This window comes from Astatotilapia calliptera, chromosome 23 (assembly GCF_900246225.1).
Source record: "Astatotilapia calliptera chromosome 23, fAstCal1.2, whole genome shotgun sequence".
Classification (NCBI taxonomy): Eukaryota; Metazoa; Chordata; class Actinopteri; order Cichliformes; family Cichlidae; genus Astatotilapia; species Astatotilapia calliptera.
The window spans coordinates 5,961,676-5,981,164 of record NC_039323.1 but is presented as its reverse complement, the minus strand read 5'-3'; the positions used below and the strand labels follow the sequence as shown (position 1 = coordinate 5,981,164).

The 19,489-nt window shown below is 40.6% G+C and overlaps 3 protein-coding genes across 10 annotated transcripts in view; all 3 read right to left on the bottom strand.

Moving 5' to 3' along the window:
* Positions 1 to 269: 269 nt before the first annotated feature.
* On the bottom strand, positions 270 to 6,425 carry serbp1a (SERPINE1 mRNA binding protein 1a). 4 transcript variants are annotated; one of them, XM_026159010.1, is made up of 9 exons: positions 6,021 to 6,425; positions 4,525 to 4,708; positions 3,764 to 3,904; positions 3,547 to 3,615; positions 3,254 to 3,328; positions 2,912 to 3,083; positions 2,240 to 2,284; positions 1,923 to 2,111; positions 270 to 1,613 (listed from the first exon to the last, which is right to left on the bottom strand). In XM_026159010.1, exons 1-9 carry the CDS (start codon positions 6,274 to 6,276, stop codon positions 1,557 to 1,559), a joined length of 1,188 nt encoding a protein of 395 aa, XP_026014795.1. In that variant the 5' UTR covers positions 6,277 to 6,425; the 3' UTR covers positions 270 to 1,556. The 4 variants fall into 4 exon arrangements, with proteins under 4 accessions (XP_026014795.1, XP_026014793.1, XP_026014797.1 ...); XM_026159008.1 differs by having other exon boundaries at positions 3,547 to 3,618; positions 6,021 to 6,424; XM_026159012.1 differs by having other exon boundaries at positions 2,912 to 3,080; positions 6,021 to 6,423.
* A 3,030-nt stretch (positions 6,426 to 9,455) lies between these two features.
* Positions 9,456 to 12,780, bottom strand: hsd17b7 (hydroxysteroid (17-beta) dehydrogenase 7). The gene is made up of 9 exons (XM_026158840.1): positions 12,609 to 12,780; positions 12,175 to 12,381; positions 11,963 to 12,055; positions 11,710 to 11,824; positions 10,538 to 10,732; positions 10,312 to 10,425; positions 10,177 to 10,233; positions 10,000 to 10,098; positions 9,456 to 9,907 (listed from the first exon to the last, which is right to left on the bottom strand). The coding sequence occupies exons 1-9, from the start codon at positions 12,641 to 12,643 to the stop codon at positions 9,800 to 9,802; spliced, it is 1,023 nt and encodes a 340-aa protein (XP_026014625.1). The 5' UTR covers positions 12,644 to 12,780; the 3' UTR covers positions 9,456 to 9,799.
* Positions 12,781 to 13,346: 566 nt separating this feature from the next.
* The window catches only part of ddr2a (discoidin domain receptor tyrosine kinase 2a), a 31,201-nt gene continuing 25,058 nt past the window's right edge, over positions 13,347 to 19,489 (bottom strand). Inside the window, exons 7-17 of one of the 5 annotated variants that reach the window (XM_026159490.1) lie at positions 18,920 to 19,103; positions 18,595 to 18,835; positions 18,111 to 18,170; positions 17,549 to 17,685; positions 17,229 to 17,460; positions 16,929 to 17,116; positions 16,708 to 16,835; positions 16,404 to 16,601; positions 16,084 to 16,318; positions 15,438 to 15,587; positions 13,347 to 14,611 (exon numbers count right to left, since the gene is read on the bottom strand). In XM_026159490.1, coding sequence (XP_026015275.1) covers positions 14,480 to 14,611; positions 15,438 to 15,587; positions 16,084 to 16,318; positions 16,404 to 16,601; positions 16,708 to 16,835; positions 16,929 to 17,116; positions 17,229 to 17,460; positions 17,549 to 17,685; positions 18,111 to 18,170; positions 18,595 to 18,835; positions 18,920 to 19,103 — 1,885 coding nt within the window. In that variant the 3' untranslated portion in view covers positions 13,347 to 14,479. Of the gene's footprint in view, positions 14,612 to 15,437; positions 15,588 to 16,083; positions 16,319 to 16,403; positions 16,602 to 16,707; positions 16,836 to 16,928; positions 17,162 to 17,228; positions 17,461 to 17,548; positions 17,686 to 18,110; positions 18,171 to 18,594; positions 18,836 to 18,919; positions 19,104 to 19,489 lie in introns of all 5 variants that reach the window. The other 4 variants (XM_026159489.1, XM_026159491.1, XM_026159493.1 and 1 more) reach the window with 4 other exon arrangements.

Sequence of the window (19,489 nt, the reverse complement as noted above, 5' to 3'; positions counted from 1 at the left end):
AGAAATCAGGTTGTTTCAGAAAACTGAGGGGCTACACTAAGGTCCAGCGCAAGTCAAATGACTAGAGTAACAATGCAACACTAGCCTAGTAGGGCAAGGTGAAAAAACAGCTAGATATCATAACAGGTCCCCCTAATTGAACACAGTGGTAGCATACATTTAAAAAGTGATGCGGTCAAAAGGGAATTTAAAAGAAATGTACAGCAAAAGCGTAAAATAATAGTGCCTTTGTGCAGGCAGGACAAAAAAAAAAGAAAAGACAATGCAAAAAAATTTATCGACCACCTTTATTTACCGACAGAGGTCTCCAATAGCAGGGCTAGAATTCACACATTTGTAGAGAACTTCTGTTGTTCCACACAATGGACAACTGTATTTCTTTCAGAGCAATTATGCAGTGGTGCCACTGTGGAAGCTACAGGGCAAGTCAACAGTGGAGGAAAATATCAGCACAGAACAGACTGCAGAAACAAACTGAAGCTGGGCTGAGTTTACATCTGTAAAAGGATACCAGAGTGGAGTGTGTAAACAGTTGGAGAGGGTCAAATCTCAACTGTGTAAAAACACTTCCTCCCCTTATCGCTCTAAAGTAAAAAGAAAGGCATTAATTGACTCGCACATGGCCAGTGATCAAAGATGAAATGGGCAAGGAGGAAGATGCATTAGACCAAGGATTGCACTTCAAATAACAAGTAACGAGAAAATGTGAAATATCTTTGAGCTAATAAATTCACCTGACCAAAGTTTCATGATCAGCGCAAATTTAAGAGTCATCACCAGCGTGCTCCTCCAAAATGACCTAATGTTACTCCTTCAAAACATCTTCAGTACAAAAAGAACCTTAAATTCAGATTTAGGCGCCATTTCATCAATGCATTCAAAGATAGGTAGCACCTTTTGACCAAAGATCAAGGTGCATCCTATTTGCACCATGTGAAATACAGTCTCTGAAAGAATCTATGAAAATAGTTACGATTTACAGGCTGAAGATCATACAAGAATAGACCTCCTGTACAAAATATAAAACAATATCCCAGTGGTAAAGAAAAAAAAATCCATAAATCTCAATGACTGAAGCTGTAACGTCATCTGAAATACCTGGTGTGTCAGAGCTTATGAGCTTGGGTTGGAGCTCCACAGTGCCTAGTTTAAAGCGAGAAAGCAATGGCACACACCACACTAAAGATACTCTTTCAAAATGCATATTTTCAAGCAGCAATTACAAAAATTTATCAATGGACAATGCATAACCTCTGAAAAAAATACTGTATGAAAACATCCCTGCTACTTTGTTTCCAAGTACAAAACCTCTACCAATAAGTTGCTCCAGAGTAGCAAGAAGTCCTTTTATTTTTTTGTTTTTTTTGTTAATTTCTGTTTTTTTTTTCCATCTTCGTTTTGTTTTTATTGGGTAAAACTCAGTCCTCACATTGAGTGTCATAGTAAATGACAGTCTTCTCCATTGGTTCACTCTGCTGAAGGATCCAGGAACATGCAAGCCTCGTAGTGGAGGTGCTCAGGAGGCTCCTGTAGGCCTGAGGATTAGCAACCATGGCTTAAGCCAGGGCTGGGAAGGCCTCTGGGTCGTCCACGTTTGGCACAGACGTAGATGACTGTTAGAAAAGGTGGACAACAAGTACAAGTTAGAAAAGATGACTGATTAATGGAAATGGTCCACTGCAATAATACAGAAATAAATTGACTGCCATCAGTCGTAAAATGATTTAACAGCAGAGGGCAATCTGTTCTTTAAATGAAGGGCTGTACCACTTCTATAAAAAAGGACGTTCTATATGACAAAAAGAGCAAATATCAGAATCACTGGTAATTTAAACATTTCGTGTTGTGCATCCCAACTTCCTGCGCATAAACCTGGTTGTTGCTGATATAACAGCAACTAAGCTGTGCTTAATGCCCCATACCTTGTCAGACCTTCCACCACGCATTGGCCTGGTGGCTTCGCCGCGGCCACGACCACCTCCACCTCCACCTCCACGGCCACCACGTGGTCCACCACGTCCACGGCCCGGACGGCCCAGGTCTCCAAAGTTGATCTCCAGCTGTGACGTAATGTCATTGGCTGGCTTCCTGCAATGGTGCTCATCATCTCCCTAAATTACAAAAACAAGGGTTAAAAATTAAGTTTTATTGTTTTGGTATATCTGCAACATAAATGTTCTGCTAGCATGCATGTCTGGATTTCATATACTCAGAGTACATGCAACTGTAGAAATTTTACCTTCGGCTCATCAACCTCAGGTTCAATCAGATCACCCTTCTTATCCTGCAGTGGACAGGTACAAAGACACAAGCCAACATTAACACACTGATCAAAATAATGTGCTTCCACCAACAAATTCAAATCTCTTAATAAGATAATACAGTTAATATAAAAACATCCTGTCGATTCCCGTTAAAAATTTATGACTCACACCTATAATGTGAAACCCAGTTTTAGTGACATGTTCTGCACATTGACTGAAAATCCTATGATGGAGTACTGCCTTAGAAAGTGAATACTGGCTAATACAATTTTGCACAACACTCCGATTCACTTTTTTTTTTTAAAGGCATATTGCAAAAATAAAACTTGCATCATTGTCTGATAAGTACAACTACTTCCTGTTCTATGTTGAAGTTCTGACTTTGAAGTGCAGCCATGAAAACCTTTTGCACCGGTGCAACACTATTAAAGTCAGTTTCATCTCACGGAGAAAGAATATTTAACATAACCTCCAACACATGGGAGTTTCCATAATCTTCCCTAATTCCTGGCTAAGCTGTTGTCTCACCTATTTTGGAAGTGTCAATATACTACATTGGAAGAATAATTCTTGAATACTGGATACCTGTTAAAATGTAGCAACAAATAATTTCTCCAACCGAGAGCAGACCTTTTGTTTTTACTCACTTCTGCCTTGGACTTGTGGAGCACAAATCCTTTGTTCCAATCAGCTCCCTCGTTGGGCTTGCGGATGTTGAATTCTACCTTGGCGCGGTCCTTGTCCTGCATGGCCTTCCATTCATCCAGAGTCATCTCCTTGGGGCCTTCTTCCTTCACTTCTTCAACCTCATTCTCCCTTCAACATGAACACACCCAGATAAGCGTTAGAATTAATAACACTGTCTTTCAGTGTAACTGATTTAGTATGGATGTGCATGTGTGGCTACAAAATGCACATCAAAAGTTGTGAATCTTTTCACAGTGAAAGTGAAGTCTCATTGAGGAACACAGCAAGGTGAAAAAAATTACTTGTTCTCAGAGTCGGCAGCTGGATGCTCCTCTCCTTCAGGGTTTTCTTCAGTGACGTTTGATTGGTCAAGCTCACTGCAAGGAGGGGCAGGGAAGCCATGAAAATGAGGATTGCTCTGCATGCATCAATTTTAGTAAGCTTTACCCAGAACAGCACATGTGTCACCTAAGAATGGCATACTAATAGATCATTTAATGTATCTCTTGCAGACGAGAGAGTTATCGCTATCAAAGCGTAAAGGTGTTATTTAACTATCACAGAAGTTTCTTCTGTTCCTAAAGTAAGAACTTACTTCAGTTCATCCTTAACGGTGCCCCAGTTGTGAGATCCACTTCCACCACGCTTCTCTTCTCCTTTCAAACTACTGAAACAACATCTGGATTAGCCAGGATCATAACATGATCACTGCATCACAACACACACAAAGGTCTTAAAACCAGATGCATTAAGGGTATTTCAATGAAGCGATATATAAGAACAGTGAGCGGAAAAAAAAAAATATTACTTACGATTTGTCACTGCCGCTGTGCCGATCAAATTCACGTTTTCCTCGGGAATCAAAGCCATCGCTGCGACCCATGCCGCGACCCCTGCCTCCGCGGCCTCCCCTACCGCCACCACGTCCCCTCATTGGCCTGTCGCTGACGGGCCTAAAGAAATTAATGCAGAACAACTGTTACAATCACAGTCTGGCCAAGGTCCTTAGCCAATGGGGAAAACATTTTTATTGTCCAGTTGGGGGCAGTAAAAACAAGTTTTCACCATTACAACATAACACTCTTATCTCCGGTTTTGGTTTCTACAAACTCCTGAGGGAGTCCTGAACAGCTAACTGTGTCTACTGCTTGGTGCTAAGCTTTCTGTTTGCTTGGTTTTTTTGTTGTTTTTCCTTTTCCTGCTGCCTGCTGTAAACAAAAACTGAGAATATGAAAGTGAATCAATCAGCTGAGCAATGACCTAAAGCTCCCTGTAAGACTCCATACAACTGAGTGGGACTGCACATACAACTGATTTTTTTTAAAAGGTTCATAAAAATCCTGATAGTAGCTACTTAAAAGTTGATTTGCAGATGACTTTATTTTTTTCAGTTTCCTACACAGATTTTTGTGACAATAAAATATATGTGCCTGCCGCAGTTTGGGCAAGACTACAGTCTCTTATCATGGTAAAAAACGCCTAAACAGTTGTAGTCCCACCCAATAATGACAACTATTTTGTGAAAGCAGAAGACACCCTGTTGGAAATTAGTCTGCTCAGAAAATAAACTCACTTCTCCACTGAAAATTCACCACCCTCAGGCTTCTCGCCAGAGTCGCCAGCAGGCCTCTCGAAGCGGCGAGGTGGCCGCCTGTCCGCTGGCCGTCTGTCTGTTGCGGGGCGTCCTTCTCCCTGGCCGCCCTGGGGTCTGGACCCCTCACCCTCCGGCTTCCGGCCCATCCTCCTCATTCCAGCACCTAGGATTGACCACAACAGGAGGATCAGATGACCATTAGCAGTGAAAGTGACAGATTGGGACCAAATGTCGAGTGTGATAAAAGACAAAGAAGATGTGTTTGTTGTGTTTAAGTGGAGCAAATAATTCCAATTAACATGCAAAGGAAGTTGACCTACTTTTGTTTTCTAACCTGGAAAGCCATCTGATAACTTAATCACTCGTTACTCCTTCCTTTCACAGGCCAGCCATGTGAATTAACACCTACACAGTGTTTAACCCTGTATGGCCCATCTAACTGCCACTGACCCAGTGTGACACAACACCACCCACCCATTGCTTAACTCACCAGCTACCAAAATAGACATCCACCACTACACAGGAGCAGCTGGTTGCACCATAGTCAGCGCACCTGTCTCATCTTCTCTCTTGCAAACAGATATGAGCCTACTTGGCAGCCTGAAGTGAAGATAATGGCAAACTAACCTCCTGGAACTAGGTCAAATCCTGACGCTGGAAAATTTAAGACAAACAAGTTGTAAAACAAAAATATATTGAATGACTTGTTAACTATACATGATGTTATATATGACAATTAAATATCTGGGGGGAAATGGAAACCGGAGATACAAGCGCTGTGAATGTACGTCGACCGCGTGCATCGCGGCTGCATTATGTGCCAATGGGAAGTGGCGGGTTAAGAGCCTGTGCTTTAACACGCCCCACACTACAACCACGAGGTTCATCCGCGCGAGAGCAGTGCAGGCTCCGAGGTCCAATCCACCTGCCGATCCGCCACGAGCGTACACATGTACTCATATTACGTTACTTCAATCATTGCACGTGCTAAACTTCCTTCTCCTTAAAGCGCCTGCCATTAATATACAGAAAGATATGTTTCTTTTATTTTTAAAATAATTAACTGCTTCCTAAAAACTGCTTTCTGGGTCAGCTCAGCCACAAGTGGGGGTCTCTGGAAGCCCATCGTGGCAAGCATAAACGTATAAACCCGGAGATACACCCCCGGCCAGTCAGGCTTTCAGGTTCTACCCGCTCAACAAGGCCCACTGGAGGGGGGAGGGCAAGCCAAAACACGTCGGGCAGCAAATTTTTTAAGCCCAACGGATCCCACTGCAGAACACGTTTGTTTAAATGTCATTGTTCGGGTAAATGACAGCCAGCAGGGGCACACAACAGCCATGTGGACCGCATGTCACGGGGAGGGTGGCTTGTGAACCATTGCTAGCTAGTAATCAAGCAGCTTAGCCTGTTAGCTCAATGTTAAGCATCTGCTTTAACTGTGCGAGACATGAAACGTGAAAATTATATTTTACCATCTTTCTTGAGCGGGACGGCCTGGGTCTCCTCCTTCTTATCGGTCAAGGGGGTCTTTCTCTCTTTCTGAGACTCCTTTTTAGGCTGCTTGGCAGCCTGGGCTGCAGTCTTGGCGGCACCAGGGGCAGAAGCCTCCTTCTTCTTCTTTACTTCGGCTTGCTTCAGCAGCTCAAACGGATCCGACTCGTCGTCAAATAACTGGTCGAACCGATTGGTTATGGCACAGCCAAAACCTTCTTGCATTTGTCCGGGCATGATGGCGCCCCTTCAGCAGGATTTTCCTCCGATTCTACGAGGCTTGGTGCGAGCACTTCGCTAGGTGAAGCCACAAGATGGCTGGGAAAGGACCGTCTTCTCTTCCGGCGCGATAGACATCCGGGACCTCTGGGTTGGCGCGGGTGGGGTGTGTAGTTTCTTTGGACGATCAAATCACTAGACTGGGTTACTGATAGGCAATTGAAGAAACTCGTTTACCCACAATGCAAGAGGGGCTAGTGTTGCTATCCGGTGTAGTCTGTAAAATAAAGCATGAGTGCCCTCATTTACACTGCGTGCTCTTGTTTTGACTTTTCAGAAATGTCCCCAGTCCTCGAAACTGTCTTGAAAAGCACTGCAGACTGGTTTCCACACTAATGAGGGCCCAAATATTTGGTCAGGCTTATTATATATTGCCTCACATATCTCGAAGGGAAACAGCAGGTGCTCCTCTTAATAGAGGCACTATAGTTTTGTTGGAAAACAAAAGGAAGTGGTAAAAGATTTCACTTAAATTGTTAAAGTTTAAGTTTACGGTAGAGTTAATATACAGAGTATAGGTATGTTAGTACAGCTCAGAACAAGCATTCGCACAATATCGGGGCCTAGCCCCCATTTAAAGCTGGCAAGTAGCCTACTGCAAGTATAAACAGCACTTCACATTTGTATTTAGAGATAGCTTTATCAGCACTGCCTGATGTAGGTGAGGAAACCTGCAAACAGTGCTATACAAAAATGCATTGTGGTGGTTTAAGACTGTAACACAGGGCTACAATTAAAAATTATTTTTCTGCTTCCTGATCACTTATTTTTTTGCGTATCTGTCACACTTGCATGTTTCAGATCATCAAAAAAAAAAATTTACACAAACATAACACAAGTGAATATAAAAATCAGTTTAAAATGATGTTTTATTGTATTAGTCTAAGAAAGCTATGCAAATAAACCTGGTCCTGTGTGAAAAGGTAATTACCCCCTGGACCTAATAGCTGGTTGTGCCACCCTTTGCAGCAAGAACCAAAATCAAGCGCTTGTGATAACTGGCAATAAGTGTTTCAGAACGCTGTGGAGGACATGTGGCCCAACCCTCTTTGCAAAATTGTTTCGATTCAGTCACATCGGAGGGTTTTCAGGCATAAATGGCCTGACCTTATGTGTATGTTCTTTAAGGTCATGGCAAAACAAAATGCAATCAGATTTAAGTCCAGATTTTGACAAAACCTTCATTTTGTTCTTGTTTAGTTGAGCTATTCAAGTAGTATATTTGCTAATGGTTTTCAGATTGTTCTGCTGCATAACCCAAATGTTCTTGAGCTTCAGAACATAAACTGATGGTCAGACATTCTCCCTTAAGACTGTTTGGTAGAGAGCAGCATTTATGATTCCATCAGTTAGGACAAGTGATCCAGGTCCAGAAGCAGGAAAGTTGCTCCAGACCATCACACTACCACCACCATAAATGTTTTTGACATTGAGAAGGAAAAGTGGGAAGGAAAAGCTCAATTTTAAAAGTAATCACTGTTCCAAGTTGTATCCATTTATGGAAAATGGGTCCCTTTGTGGTTTGTTGGAGTCTCAAAGACATAGAGATGGTTTTCCAAGACTTTCAAGACTGATAGATGTCAGTGACTTTGTTTCTCAGCTGCTCCTGAGTTTCTTTAATTTGTGGTATGTTGTGCTGTTTTTTTAAATCTTTTAGCCTACTTCGCTTTGTCAGACAGGTTCTGTTTAAGTGATTCAATAGGCCTGATAATCCCGCTTGGGTGTGGTTGGTGAAAATGAACTCAGCTTTACAAAAAATGTGGTTAAAGAAAGTTAGTTCATGATTTAACAAGGAGACTAATTAATTTTTCACATGGGCGCAGGAATGTTTGGATAACCCTTAATAAATGAAATGATCATTTAAAAACAGCATTTTGTATTCACTGAGATTATCTTTGTCTAATATTAAAATGCATTTGATGATCTGCAACATTTTTGTGACATTTTCTTTTAATCAGCAGCTGTTCCACAGCACAGAATGAGTTATTTTCACCACCATGTTTCTGGTTCTGATATATTGTATTTGTTTACTTGGAAATTGAGAAACGGACACATTAATAAGGAGACAGTGAGTAGTTGAGCATCATGCATCATCAAGAAAATGAAAACATTTAGAGTTTTAGTATGATGTAAGACTAAACACATGCACCAGTCTCAGTCTTATTTAATGTGTTGCTGGGATTAAATTAAAAATAACAACCTATACCTTAAAAAATATTCTCCAGTTTCAACATTTAATATGTTGTCTTGTCTGTAATATTTTCATTAAACAAACACGTTATAAATGATCTCTAAATTCCTGCACTTTTATGTGCATTTATATTTTGCAGTGCCACGTGGTAGTTGGAAACTTGGTTGTGCTTCATGTATGATTATATATATATATATATATATATATACCCTGTAGCCAATAAGCAAATATTAAATAGGCATATGTAATACTGTGAGTGGCTGAAAAGACAACCGAACACAAAGCAAGACCACACATTAAACAGAAGCTTGATGTTTTGTTGCTGGTTCTCCTCGGTAGTCTTAAAAAAACAAAAAAACAGTAACTGTTTATATCGAAATTTTGAGAATCTTAAAAACTCCCATAATAGTCGACTTTAAATCGTCCGGGAATTTTTTTTTCTTCCTATATCTGTCTCGCGTTTCTGAGTGGTCCAGCTCGAACGGTGATGCCACTTTTGCTGACTTCCCCCTCGCGACCAGACTTTCGGTAGTCCGTTCAGTAACTCCTGCATATGCGCAAAATGACGTCCGCAGTCACCAAAGCTATGATAGAGTCCTACGCGCTCATGATTATGGTCATGGGCACGTTTTTCATCTATTTCTGCGGGATGGTTTGGGCTTTTTGCAATCCGAAACTGAGCGGAGCAGAGGAGGAGTGCGAGACTGGAGACCAAACAATGGAACACGGAGATGGCTGCTGGGTTTCTGCCCCAGATCCTCCGGAGAGGTATTTCGAGAGCGCTTGTGCGCACCTGCCGGCACCTCCGTACACCGCCGAGAGGCTCACACGAAGTACCTATATCAACTTTTGGGAAGACACAGATAGTCTGCTGTCAGACTGCACTGCGTTTTGCCGTGAGGACCATGGGATTAACAACCAGATTGGAGAAAGTGGAGAAAATGCATAGTGGTGATCACATTTATTTCTGTGTATTTAGACTCCAAAACTGTGTTAGTAGCTGTGTTAGTAGGTTCTGATAATTTGTTAAGTCTCTGAATAAGAATTAGTGCAACAGGCAGTGCTTATTTGTATTGTTAGATGAAAATGTGTGCTGTCACAACATGCACCACACTCATCAGTTCCCACTTAAAATTCAGCCTTGCAGGTTGCTGTGACAGGTAGAGGTGTGTTATTTTTCTGACAGCCAGAGCACATAATCCTCCTAGGAGACCTGTGAGACGGGAATAAAATGTTTTCCATCCAGAACTGGGTGATCTGCATCAAGATGATCCTGCAGGATTTGGGGGATCACGGTGGGCTTTCCTTTTGTTCGTCCTTCAGTTTCTTCCTTACTTCTCTTTCTAGCTGCAGTAATTTCTCATACAAAGACTCCGATGTCTCCAAGTCAATGTCCATCTGTGAAGAGACACAGAAGACATATGTGGAACTACATTACAGACTGTTTTGACTCAACATTAGTTTTTAATGTAAATTTTTACCCGCCGTACCTTACGGGGCTGTGTGTAGTTGTTCCCTAGCCCAGATGTTAAGCTGTGATACTTTGCATATGGGTCCAGCGATTCAGGCTTTTGTTTAAATAACCAAAACTGAAAATAAGAACAGAATTGAGAACATGAATTTCACCTGAACTGTGTGTTGGAAGTGTGAATTTCTGTTTTACTTACCAGAACTTCAGCTCCATTATAAGGTGTCAATGTGAAAGTGTTTGTGAACATTCTTATCTGTGAGTTTGAAAGAAATACACATCTCAGATAGAGCCAAACACCCAACTATGCATTTGTAACAACTGTGTCACTCACAAGCCAGAAGATAGGCGTAAACAGTGTCCAGAGGAATGCTGGGAAGGAGGGCAGGATGTTGTAGGTCAGATTGGTCATCACAAAACCAGGACAAATCACAGATGAGTACAAACCCTAAAAAAATAATGAGCACCAGGGTCACTTTCATCAAAATATTAGGAGCTTAAAAAAAGAAATGCAATTTCTGGTGTGAGTCAGTCATGGCATGTGAGGTGCATGAGCTGACCTGTTTATTGTAGTGTGTGTTGAGTGTGAGGCTGAGCAGGTCAGAGGCATATTTGGAAGAGCTGTAAGGCTGAGTGCCTTTTTTATGTTGAATGTCTTCGAGACTAAAGGCCGAACGATGAGCATTACTAGAGGAGGTCCAGACCAGCTGGGAGGTCCGGCCTGCACGGCACAGCATTGGCTCCAGCTCCCTGACCTTTATCATTAAAAGCAGGACACAAAATCACAGAAAGATAAAATTAAAACTTGCACTGCAGTTTGTCCAAAAAAGAAGCTAAACCCAAGGTAACTGGGTGAACTGTGTGAGAACAGATGAGATTACTGCATGTACTTAAACACATCTGTATATTAAACTGGATGCTTATGCAGCAATCTGACATAACACTAAAACCAGCTGATATTATATAAGTAACCAAAATAACTTTAACAAAATAGTATGGGCAGTGGAACCTAGGGTCCAGTGGGCTGTAGGGTTGACTGGGCTTGTTCTAGTTATTGATCTTGAAGGCCTTGGACTCTGTTCTTTTAAGCATTCGAAAGCAGTTTTGGGGGTTTGACAATGTGCACAGTCCTACAGTTGAAGGCCAGTTCTGTTTTGGGTGTCATTACTGTCTCTGTTTGGTCTACAAAAACATTTCTATGGGAGGAATGTGCCAAACTAATCTCCACATAAATGCCAGTGCCGAATCAGCCTTATTCTCTTTGCCTGGCAGTGGTTTTAATGTTGTGGCTAATCTATGTAGATTTTAAAGAAACTGAATGAGCATTTTAAGAAGATTCCACCAAAACTGTTCACTCTCACTTTTAGTGAGAGTGAACAGTTTTCTTAAGCGCACTGAAGACTGTTTTATAATTGCTGAAAGTTTAAACAAGAACTTTGAAAAGGTTACTTTGATGGCAGCCCCAATTTAGCCGAAAATGCAAAGTGAGCAGAATATTACCTGCTGTGACCTTATGGCTAGAGCAGTATGTGCTGTTAATTTTTAATGAGCATAGTTGCTAAGTGACAGACAGATCCAGTATCACCTATATTTGTTTCATCAAGGACAACCGACCAGCAATTAGTCTTCCTTCAGAAAACTATGACAAAGCACATCTCAGTACAATATTTTATGAGCAGATCTGTCTAAAATATGAAGATTATTCAGACACCAAATTACAAAAGTGACTCACAAAAAGAAAGTGACCAAAGAGATTTGTCATAAAAACTTCCTGGAGGCCATCAGGGGTAACACCATCCTGCTGTGTCAGAATGCCCTCACCGGTGGCAAACATTGTGATGACATTTCTGCAATACAGGTTTATAGAAATTTGAGGCAAAAGAAATGCAGCATGGGACACAGTTGAAGATGATGAAATATAAAGAAACTGTGATGCACTGTAGATAAAATTGAGGATTCAGGCACATCTAGAGTTACTAGTTTACCTGGAAAAGAGGCCTTTGAAAAAGGCATTTACATCAAACCGTGGATTTGGCATGATTCCTGCATTCAGGTAAAGGTAGTCCAGCCGGTCGTACCTGCAGATAACAAACAATGGTTGTCTATAGCACATAAAGAACTATCAGCATAACTGGTGATCAGTGATGATTTATCAAGTACAGATTTGATTTCTGTGTTTCTGAGTTCATCTTCCCACCTCTTTTTGACCTCCTGTGCAGCACTAATGACGGAGGAGATGCTGCTGGTGTCCACCTGCAGCAGGGCTACCTGGGCTTTGGGGTGAGAGGTGAGGAGAGCTGAGTGAGCAGCTTCAGCCCTGCGCATGTTCCTGCAGGCCAGACAAAGCTGGAGACCCTCTGTGTCCACTGAAAGGAGACGCTCACACAGTGCCAGGCCAATGCCACTGCAGGGAAATCCATATTACTATTACTACTAGTATTTACTACTACTACTACTACTACTTACAACAATACTTTACTACAGTATTACTGTTTAATACTGTGGATTAAATTCACTGCAAAAATGACATTTAGTCAAACATTTTTGTAATATAACTAGTAGTAAGTTCACTGAACATATAAAGTTTCCTGATTTGAAGGTTATCATTTAAAAAACAAAAACAGTGATTACCTATTGGCTCCTGTTACCAAAATCACCTTATTCATCCTGTTAACTTCAAACTGCCAATATAGAAAACTACATTTGCTGCCAAATGTTCTTTTAAGTCAGTTGATCCGTGCAAAGTCCTAAGAATGATTTCCTGATCTGTGAAGTAACAGTTTTCGCCCCACCTCTGAGTTCTGATTGGATGCTGTAGCAGCACTCCGCCAATAAGATCCACATGGTTGTCAGCTGATCATCTTTAGGGACAGCCCACTCAGACACAGCATGAAATATTCAGCTCTGTTCATGAATAAGACAAAAGCTCTCAAACAGATTCAATTTCCAGTTTAATTTTTATTTAATGAACAACTTTTGCTTACAGAAATATATAAAATATTCTCACTTAAACATTTGAGTACAAAGATGAAATGAATCTCAACATATTAGGACTTCATCTGCCTGCACTGAGCTGATGGAGAATGCCATGAAATGCTTTCTTTGTCTTGTGAGAACATCTGCAAGCTTCACAAATGTATCTTTAAACCAAATATCAGATTTAATTTGTAGAATGTCTTTGCCCAGATAGGGATAAGTTGAAAGGGCAATGATCTGAGCTTTCTCTTGATTTACAAAGAGGGACAAAGACCTGCAAAAGCAAAGCCTGTAAACACAGTTAAACTATCTGAAAGTCAGCACAGACGTGGACAAACAAACAAATCGAAGAGGAAATAATACAGAAGAAAAAGCCAACTGCAGAAAGCTAAATCTGTAGATGACTCATCAGATATTTATTTTTCATTTGCTTGTATAAACTACAGTGAAAGCGTTCACTCATAGGCATCTTATGGTTCTTGTCAAACACACCATTTAGGATGAATACCTACATTTAATCTGCTTTCAAAAAAAGACTTATTTTCTCTGTCATTTGTTCAACATCCACAGCACTCTCAGTAACATCTTTCCAATGACACTGACTGTAAACACATACTGTTGAACCAACGCGGCCTGGATTGCTGATAAGCATCTTCCAATATCTCATCGATTATCAATCACAATGGTTTAGAGCTTAGTGTATGATCAACTCAACAGTTTGCAGCAGGATAAAAGATAATGTAGAAATCCAAAATGTAACCTAGAGAATTATTGCATTGCATCAAATACAATACTCCAAATAAAGAGCATATTAATGCACAAACAAAACCAACGGAACAAACACATATTAACATATAAATACTAATACAAAATATTGATATTTGAGATTTAGAATTATCTGTTTAAAATACAGAGTCATATACATTTAATGTTGAAACCACGTCAAGGAGATGTAAAAGATGGTATTTCCTTGTTATTCTCGTCAATCTAAATGTGTGGTGATTAGATACTTGAGATAAGATGAACTGTAACAGTGATGGTTTTTCTGGACTTTCCTCCTCTACATTCAAGCAGTCTTCCAAGAGAAAACACTAGAGAGTTCAGTTGCATTAGTTTTGTTGTCAATATGAAAATTGCTGTAACATAGGAAATTTAAACCAACATTAACAAATGCAATTAAAATATATTTTCAAAAGTGCCAAATGTCACTTGCTACATTAAATTAGGCTTCATCGACATGAGTCAGAGCCTTAGGTCATGTTCTTAAGCATGTTTGAAGAATAGCGTAGTATAAAACAGCACTGTTTTTTTGAGGAATATTTGTATGCATATAAAACATCTTAGCCAACTTGTTTTTGCTAATAACTGACACACACTCACTCTTTTGGGTAGTACATAGTGCCCCCAACCCTGTTACTCTACAGAGACAAGCTTAAACCTGGATAATGTCTGCTGTTATTGCCATATTTTCATTTACTTCCAGAGATGAGCAGACTGGAAATCACTGTCTTTAACACTGCACTGGCTTAAGATTGTATTTCCAAGATGGCCCTGTGTATCTCCTGGAAGGACGGCCGTTCTTTTGCATTCCTCCTCCAGCAGCTCAGCATAATCTTGTAGAGCGAGTCCGGGCACAACACAGGTTGAGGCAGGTAGATCTGCACAATATGGATGAGATATTAACTCAGGGAATCAAAAGAGTTTACTGTTTTAGCACTTTAGACTGTTTAGCTGTTTCCTTTAATTGAAAAATACAATTTATTAAATAACTTACACTTTGGGTTCAGAGCAAACACATTCACTTCAATGGCTGTAATAATGGAACTAATAGAAGTTTATGGCTAACAAGAAATACACTGTGGAGGTGTTGATTGACACTGGCAAATAAAAAAATGAAGTCAAATTTATGAAATTAGAAAGAATTGTATCAAACTAGATTTTCAGCTGTGATTTTTAGACTAGTGGCTCCATTAGCTCACGAGGAGACACAAATCCATAGAAGGATTGTGTCAGGAGGCATCTGGTGTAAAAAAAATATGCTAAATCGAATATATAGATCGATTTGCTGTAGCTACCTTTTGTGAATAAGAGAGAACAACATTTTGTTAGAAGGCTCATTAAAACAATATGGAAATAAATATCTGAAACCAAACTAAATATATCTCATATCAAAACTAGTACATTTACATCATCATTCCCTAATATCTCCATAAATGACCTACTGTGTGAAGGTATGGGTATGTAGTACTTGGTGTTTGTTTGGTGAAATCCAGTGAGAAATTTATTTTCCTTTAGAATAGGATAAAGCTTCTGCTAACTCCTTTTCATTCATTCATTTGTGTTTTTCCCATTTTAATTGAATTCTTTGTCGTAAAACAGTTTGTTTAATTTCTTATTTTTTTGTTTTGTTCAAAAATGCTGATAATAACTACATTTTTCTTATTTAAAAAGAAACAATGACAAAATGCTTCTGGCAGCCCTCACCTGTCGTTTCTGGTCCCTGAAAAACTCTCCCGTGTTTTCTATCACCTGCTCATCAGTGAGCTGAGAGTAGGGCTGTTCCTTGCAGAAGTTTAGTATCTCCCACAGGGTCACCCCGAAGGCCCAAACATCGCTGGCTGTGGTGAACTTCCCCTGCAAAGCAGAAGATTGCAAACATGTTTTTTTTCTACTTTTTAATAATCACTGTACAAATAACAGCATTTAAACTGATAATGTTTACTAATCAGTAATTGACTTGAAAGCTATCTGCTATCTGTTTTACAAGTAGACAAATAAATAGAGCATTAGACAGATAAGTAGACAGATGAGGTGTTGGTGACGTAAATCACACGATTGTTGTTTCAGCTGAAATTGGCAACACTGATGAGTAACAATCACAATAACATGTATCAACAAATACTAAATTTTTGTTTCAGTGTCAGTAGAAAAAAATAATACAGTATATCATGTCTATAAAACATTTTATACATAATGTCATAAAAATAACCGACAATCTATGGTATATGAATTATCATATAATTGTTTTCTTTTATACTAAATTAAGTATTTACTAAAGTTTAATTAGATATCAATTTACAATTTATCAGTAACGGTTGAATAAAGTGATGTTTTTGCAGGAAGTCCTCACCAGCAGGATGCTTTCCCATGACATCCAGCGTATAGGCAGCACTGCCCGGCCCTGGATGCGATAGTAGTCCCCACTGTACAGGTTTCTGCTCATGCCAAAGTCAGCTATCTTTATTGTGTACTTTTTGCCCACCAGACAGTTTCGTGTGGCCAAGTCTCGATGAACAAAGTTAAGTGAGGATAGGTACTTCATCCCCGAGGCTATCTGAGTGGCCATGTAGCAGAGATTACTGAAGCTGGGGAGGAGAGAGAATAAATATTCATATAATTTGCTTGAAAATCATGTTTACATGTGTTTGCATATATTAGCCCCCTTCCTACCTCACAGTAGGTGCATTGCTAAGCAGAGCAAGATGTCCCTCTGGTTCGTGGCGGGACAAGAACTGGTTGAGATCTCCGTTCTCCATGTACTCTGTGATCATGCAGAAAGGGTCACTGTGGATGCACACAGCTAGGAGGCGAATGATGTTGGGGTCCTTCAAACGTGACATGATCTTTATTTCTTTAAGGAAGTCATTCCTTCCAATGGAAAACAATTTGCAAGTTAAAGGTGAGAAAAATAAAAACTTCACATGTACGCTTGCAATTTCATTTCATTTAAAGGGTACAAGAAGCACCGGCACACCTGGCATTTTTATTGGCATCTGAACGGAGCATCTTCACAGCCACCAAGACGGGCTCATCTTCTGTGATGTCAAACAAAAACTCTTTATTCATAAACTCCTGCATTCCTTCTGCCTCACACAGGTGGACCTAGAAGAGAAACAGGGAGCGGGGAGAGTGCGATTCAAAACGTGACTTGTGTTTTATCTTATGCAAAGCTGTAACCAAAGCTGTAACCTGCACCTCTCCAAACTGGCCTTCTCCAAGCTTCTCTTTAAATGTGAGCAGTTTTCGTGGGAACTCCTCCACAGCAACATCCTTCCCTGACAACAGGTCCATAGTTACTGCAGGGATGGCATAGGTGTTGCTTCCAGTTACACCTTGTAGGTTTACAACATCTGCCTCTGCGTAGTGAGGGACGCCATCTTGGACTGCAAAAGAGGCAGTGGATTTAGAAGCAGAAGTGCTGGTCGAACCTGAAATGCAACATGGTAACTATAAATCAGTGCAAATGAATAAAAATACATTTGAATTTGTAAGTACCCGTGTTTGCCTGCTTACTGGGCTCTTCTGTTCTCTGTGAAAACTCCGGCAGCTTACTTATGAGGCGCGAAGGTTCCTGGTAGTCTGGACCGAGAGGAAAGATGTGCTCATAGGTGGAATTAGACTCCTGTGCATTGGTTGTATTCGACTGGTTGTGGGTGTGGTAGCCCAGTGTTTCACTCTGTATTGACAAACTAGTAGTTAGTTCGTCATCCAGCATCTGACGAGAGGCCTGAAATAAAAGATATAGAGGTGAAGAAACAGAACTGATCACTTCTCAGAAGAAAGCTTCAGCTGAAATGCACAAACCGTGTGCTCACCTTCTCCAGCATCTTCTGCCACACCTGCCTCCACAGCATAATCACAATTATGGCTACAAGGATAAAGATAATGGCCACTAAACAGCCAATCAGAATGCGGGTGTTGCTGTCATCTACTTTGTGTGTGGGGTCATCTTCTGCAGTGAAACAGAGAGAGAGGCAAGAGTTGAAGATTTTGAAGTGGAGTGTGCTCTTGCAGACCAGCCCAGGCCTTTCACCCTATGACAGCTGGACGGACCTGCTTTTGAGGGTTAGTTAACATTAATTTTGTGAAAATATCCATTTACGGCACTGCATATCTAAAACCTGCTTAAATCAGTTTGTAAAATGCAAATGAAACATGGAAGTAAACAAATAATAATAAATCTCAATTGCTTTTCATTGATTGGAATAAGAAAACAGCAAAGAGACATCAGTAAGTTAAACCCTTGATAGTTTGCATGCTGTGTTGGTGCATTCATTATCACTGCCAAATGCTCAGACCAATGTCGTTGGGTGTTGCCACAGATTTTGTAACTGATAGGTGTATTATTAGTGTAAGTGAGGTGAGTATTGCACTAACCTGGTGGTGTGTTAGGTGTTTGCTCGGGTGGAGCCAGCGTTGTGTTGTACATGGCTGTGTCTGAAAGGGCAGATGGCACAGAGTTGATCGGAAATTAGCCGAGCTTGTCAACTTTTTATTAAAGCATAGTGAGAAAATAGTAGTATTTAGTATTTTTTCAGTAATTCCAGACTTGCAAAGAGAGGAAGTGGTGCCCTCAAGCACTTGGTGCTATTTGCAGAAGTCAAACGAGGGGCAGCCAATCAGAAGAAGGCAGGCTTATATGAGGCAGGAGTGAAAGCTACTTGTTTCAGACAGTGGATTGAAGAAAGGGCTGCACAAAGCCCACTATAAAATCCCAGTATGGCATAAGTATTTTTTTAACCATATGAAAGTACTTTAATCAATAAAAACACAGAGCTTGAAATGAGCATGACAGCATACAAACCTATTCTAAATACATAACAGACTAGCAGAGAGCATCACACAGCTCTCAAATGTGTACCTGACTGGAAGGTGATCTCGCTGAACAGCATCCAGGCATCAGCAAAATAGAACTGGCACTTGATGGCACTGGCCATGTGATTAGCCAGGTTGACGATGACGAAGCGGGCAGTCGGATTCTTCTCATCCGCCGCTGGGCTGAAGGAGAGTGGCGTGGCCTCCCAGTCCGAGTCAGAGCGGAAGTAACAAACCACCTGACGGAAGGCTTTGACGTGTCTCGAGAACATGTTGTTGCAGTGGACCTGAGCGGGGAAAAAGCCACCCGGTGAGATGTGTGGAGCTGAACAGTCATGGAGAATTTCAGCTTTTCTGATCACGAACCTCACCTTCATCGTGGTAAAGTTTCGTATGCGGTCAAACTCAAACATTATTTCTACAAATCCACTCGGGAAGCTCTCATTGTTCCAGCCCACGTAGTCATATCCTGGCCATCCATTGCGTTCATGACTTACTGTAAAATCGTCCAGGCCACACACTCCATCAGTCAGCTGGCCCAAGCCCTCTGTCATACTGAGAAACAGAGAGGTAGAGCATGCTTAATGCTCCAATCTTAAATTCTATGGAGCCTCATACTGAAGAATAACTGTTACTACAACTGGTTACTAAAACAGAAGTTGAAGAAACGTCTTTTCACTGCATTTAGCCGAGAGATTAAAACATTTGGGGAAGAGGTCAATGTGACATGTGGTGTGATTAACTCAGAAGAAATTCCACTTGATCCAAAGGTATTTGTGTTTGGGTTGTAACTAAGGACGTCACTATATTTAAATTAAATAAATAAAAAAACAATACAACAATGAATCTTGAGAGTAAAATATCATGTTTCAAATGCCAAAAAGCTACAGGCATTGTTTTGAAGAGAGAACTATTATGCACTGGATAATACAAATTATATC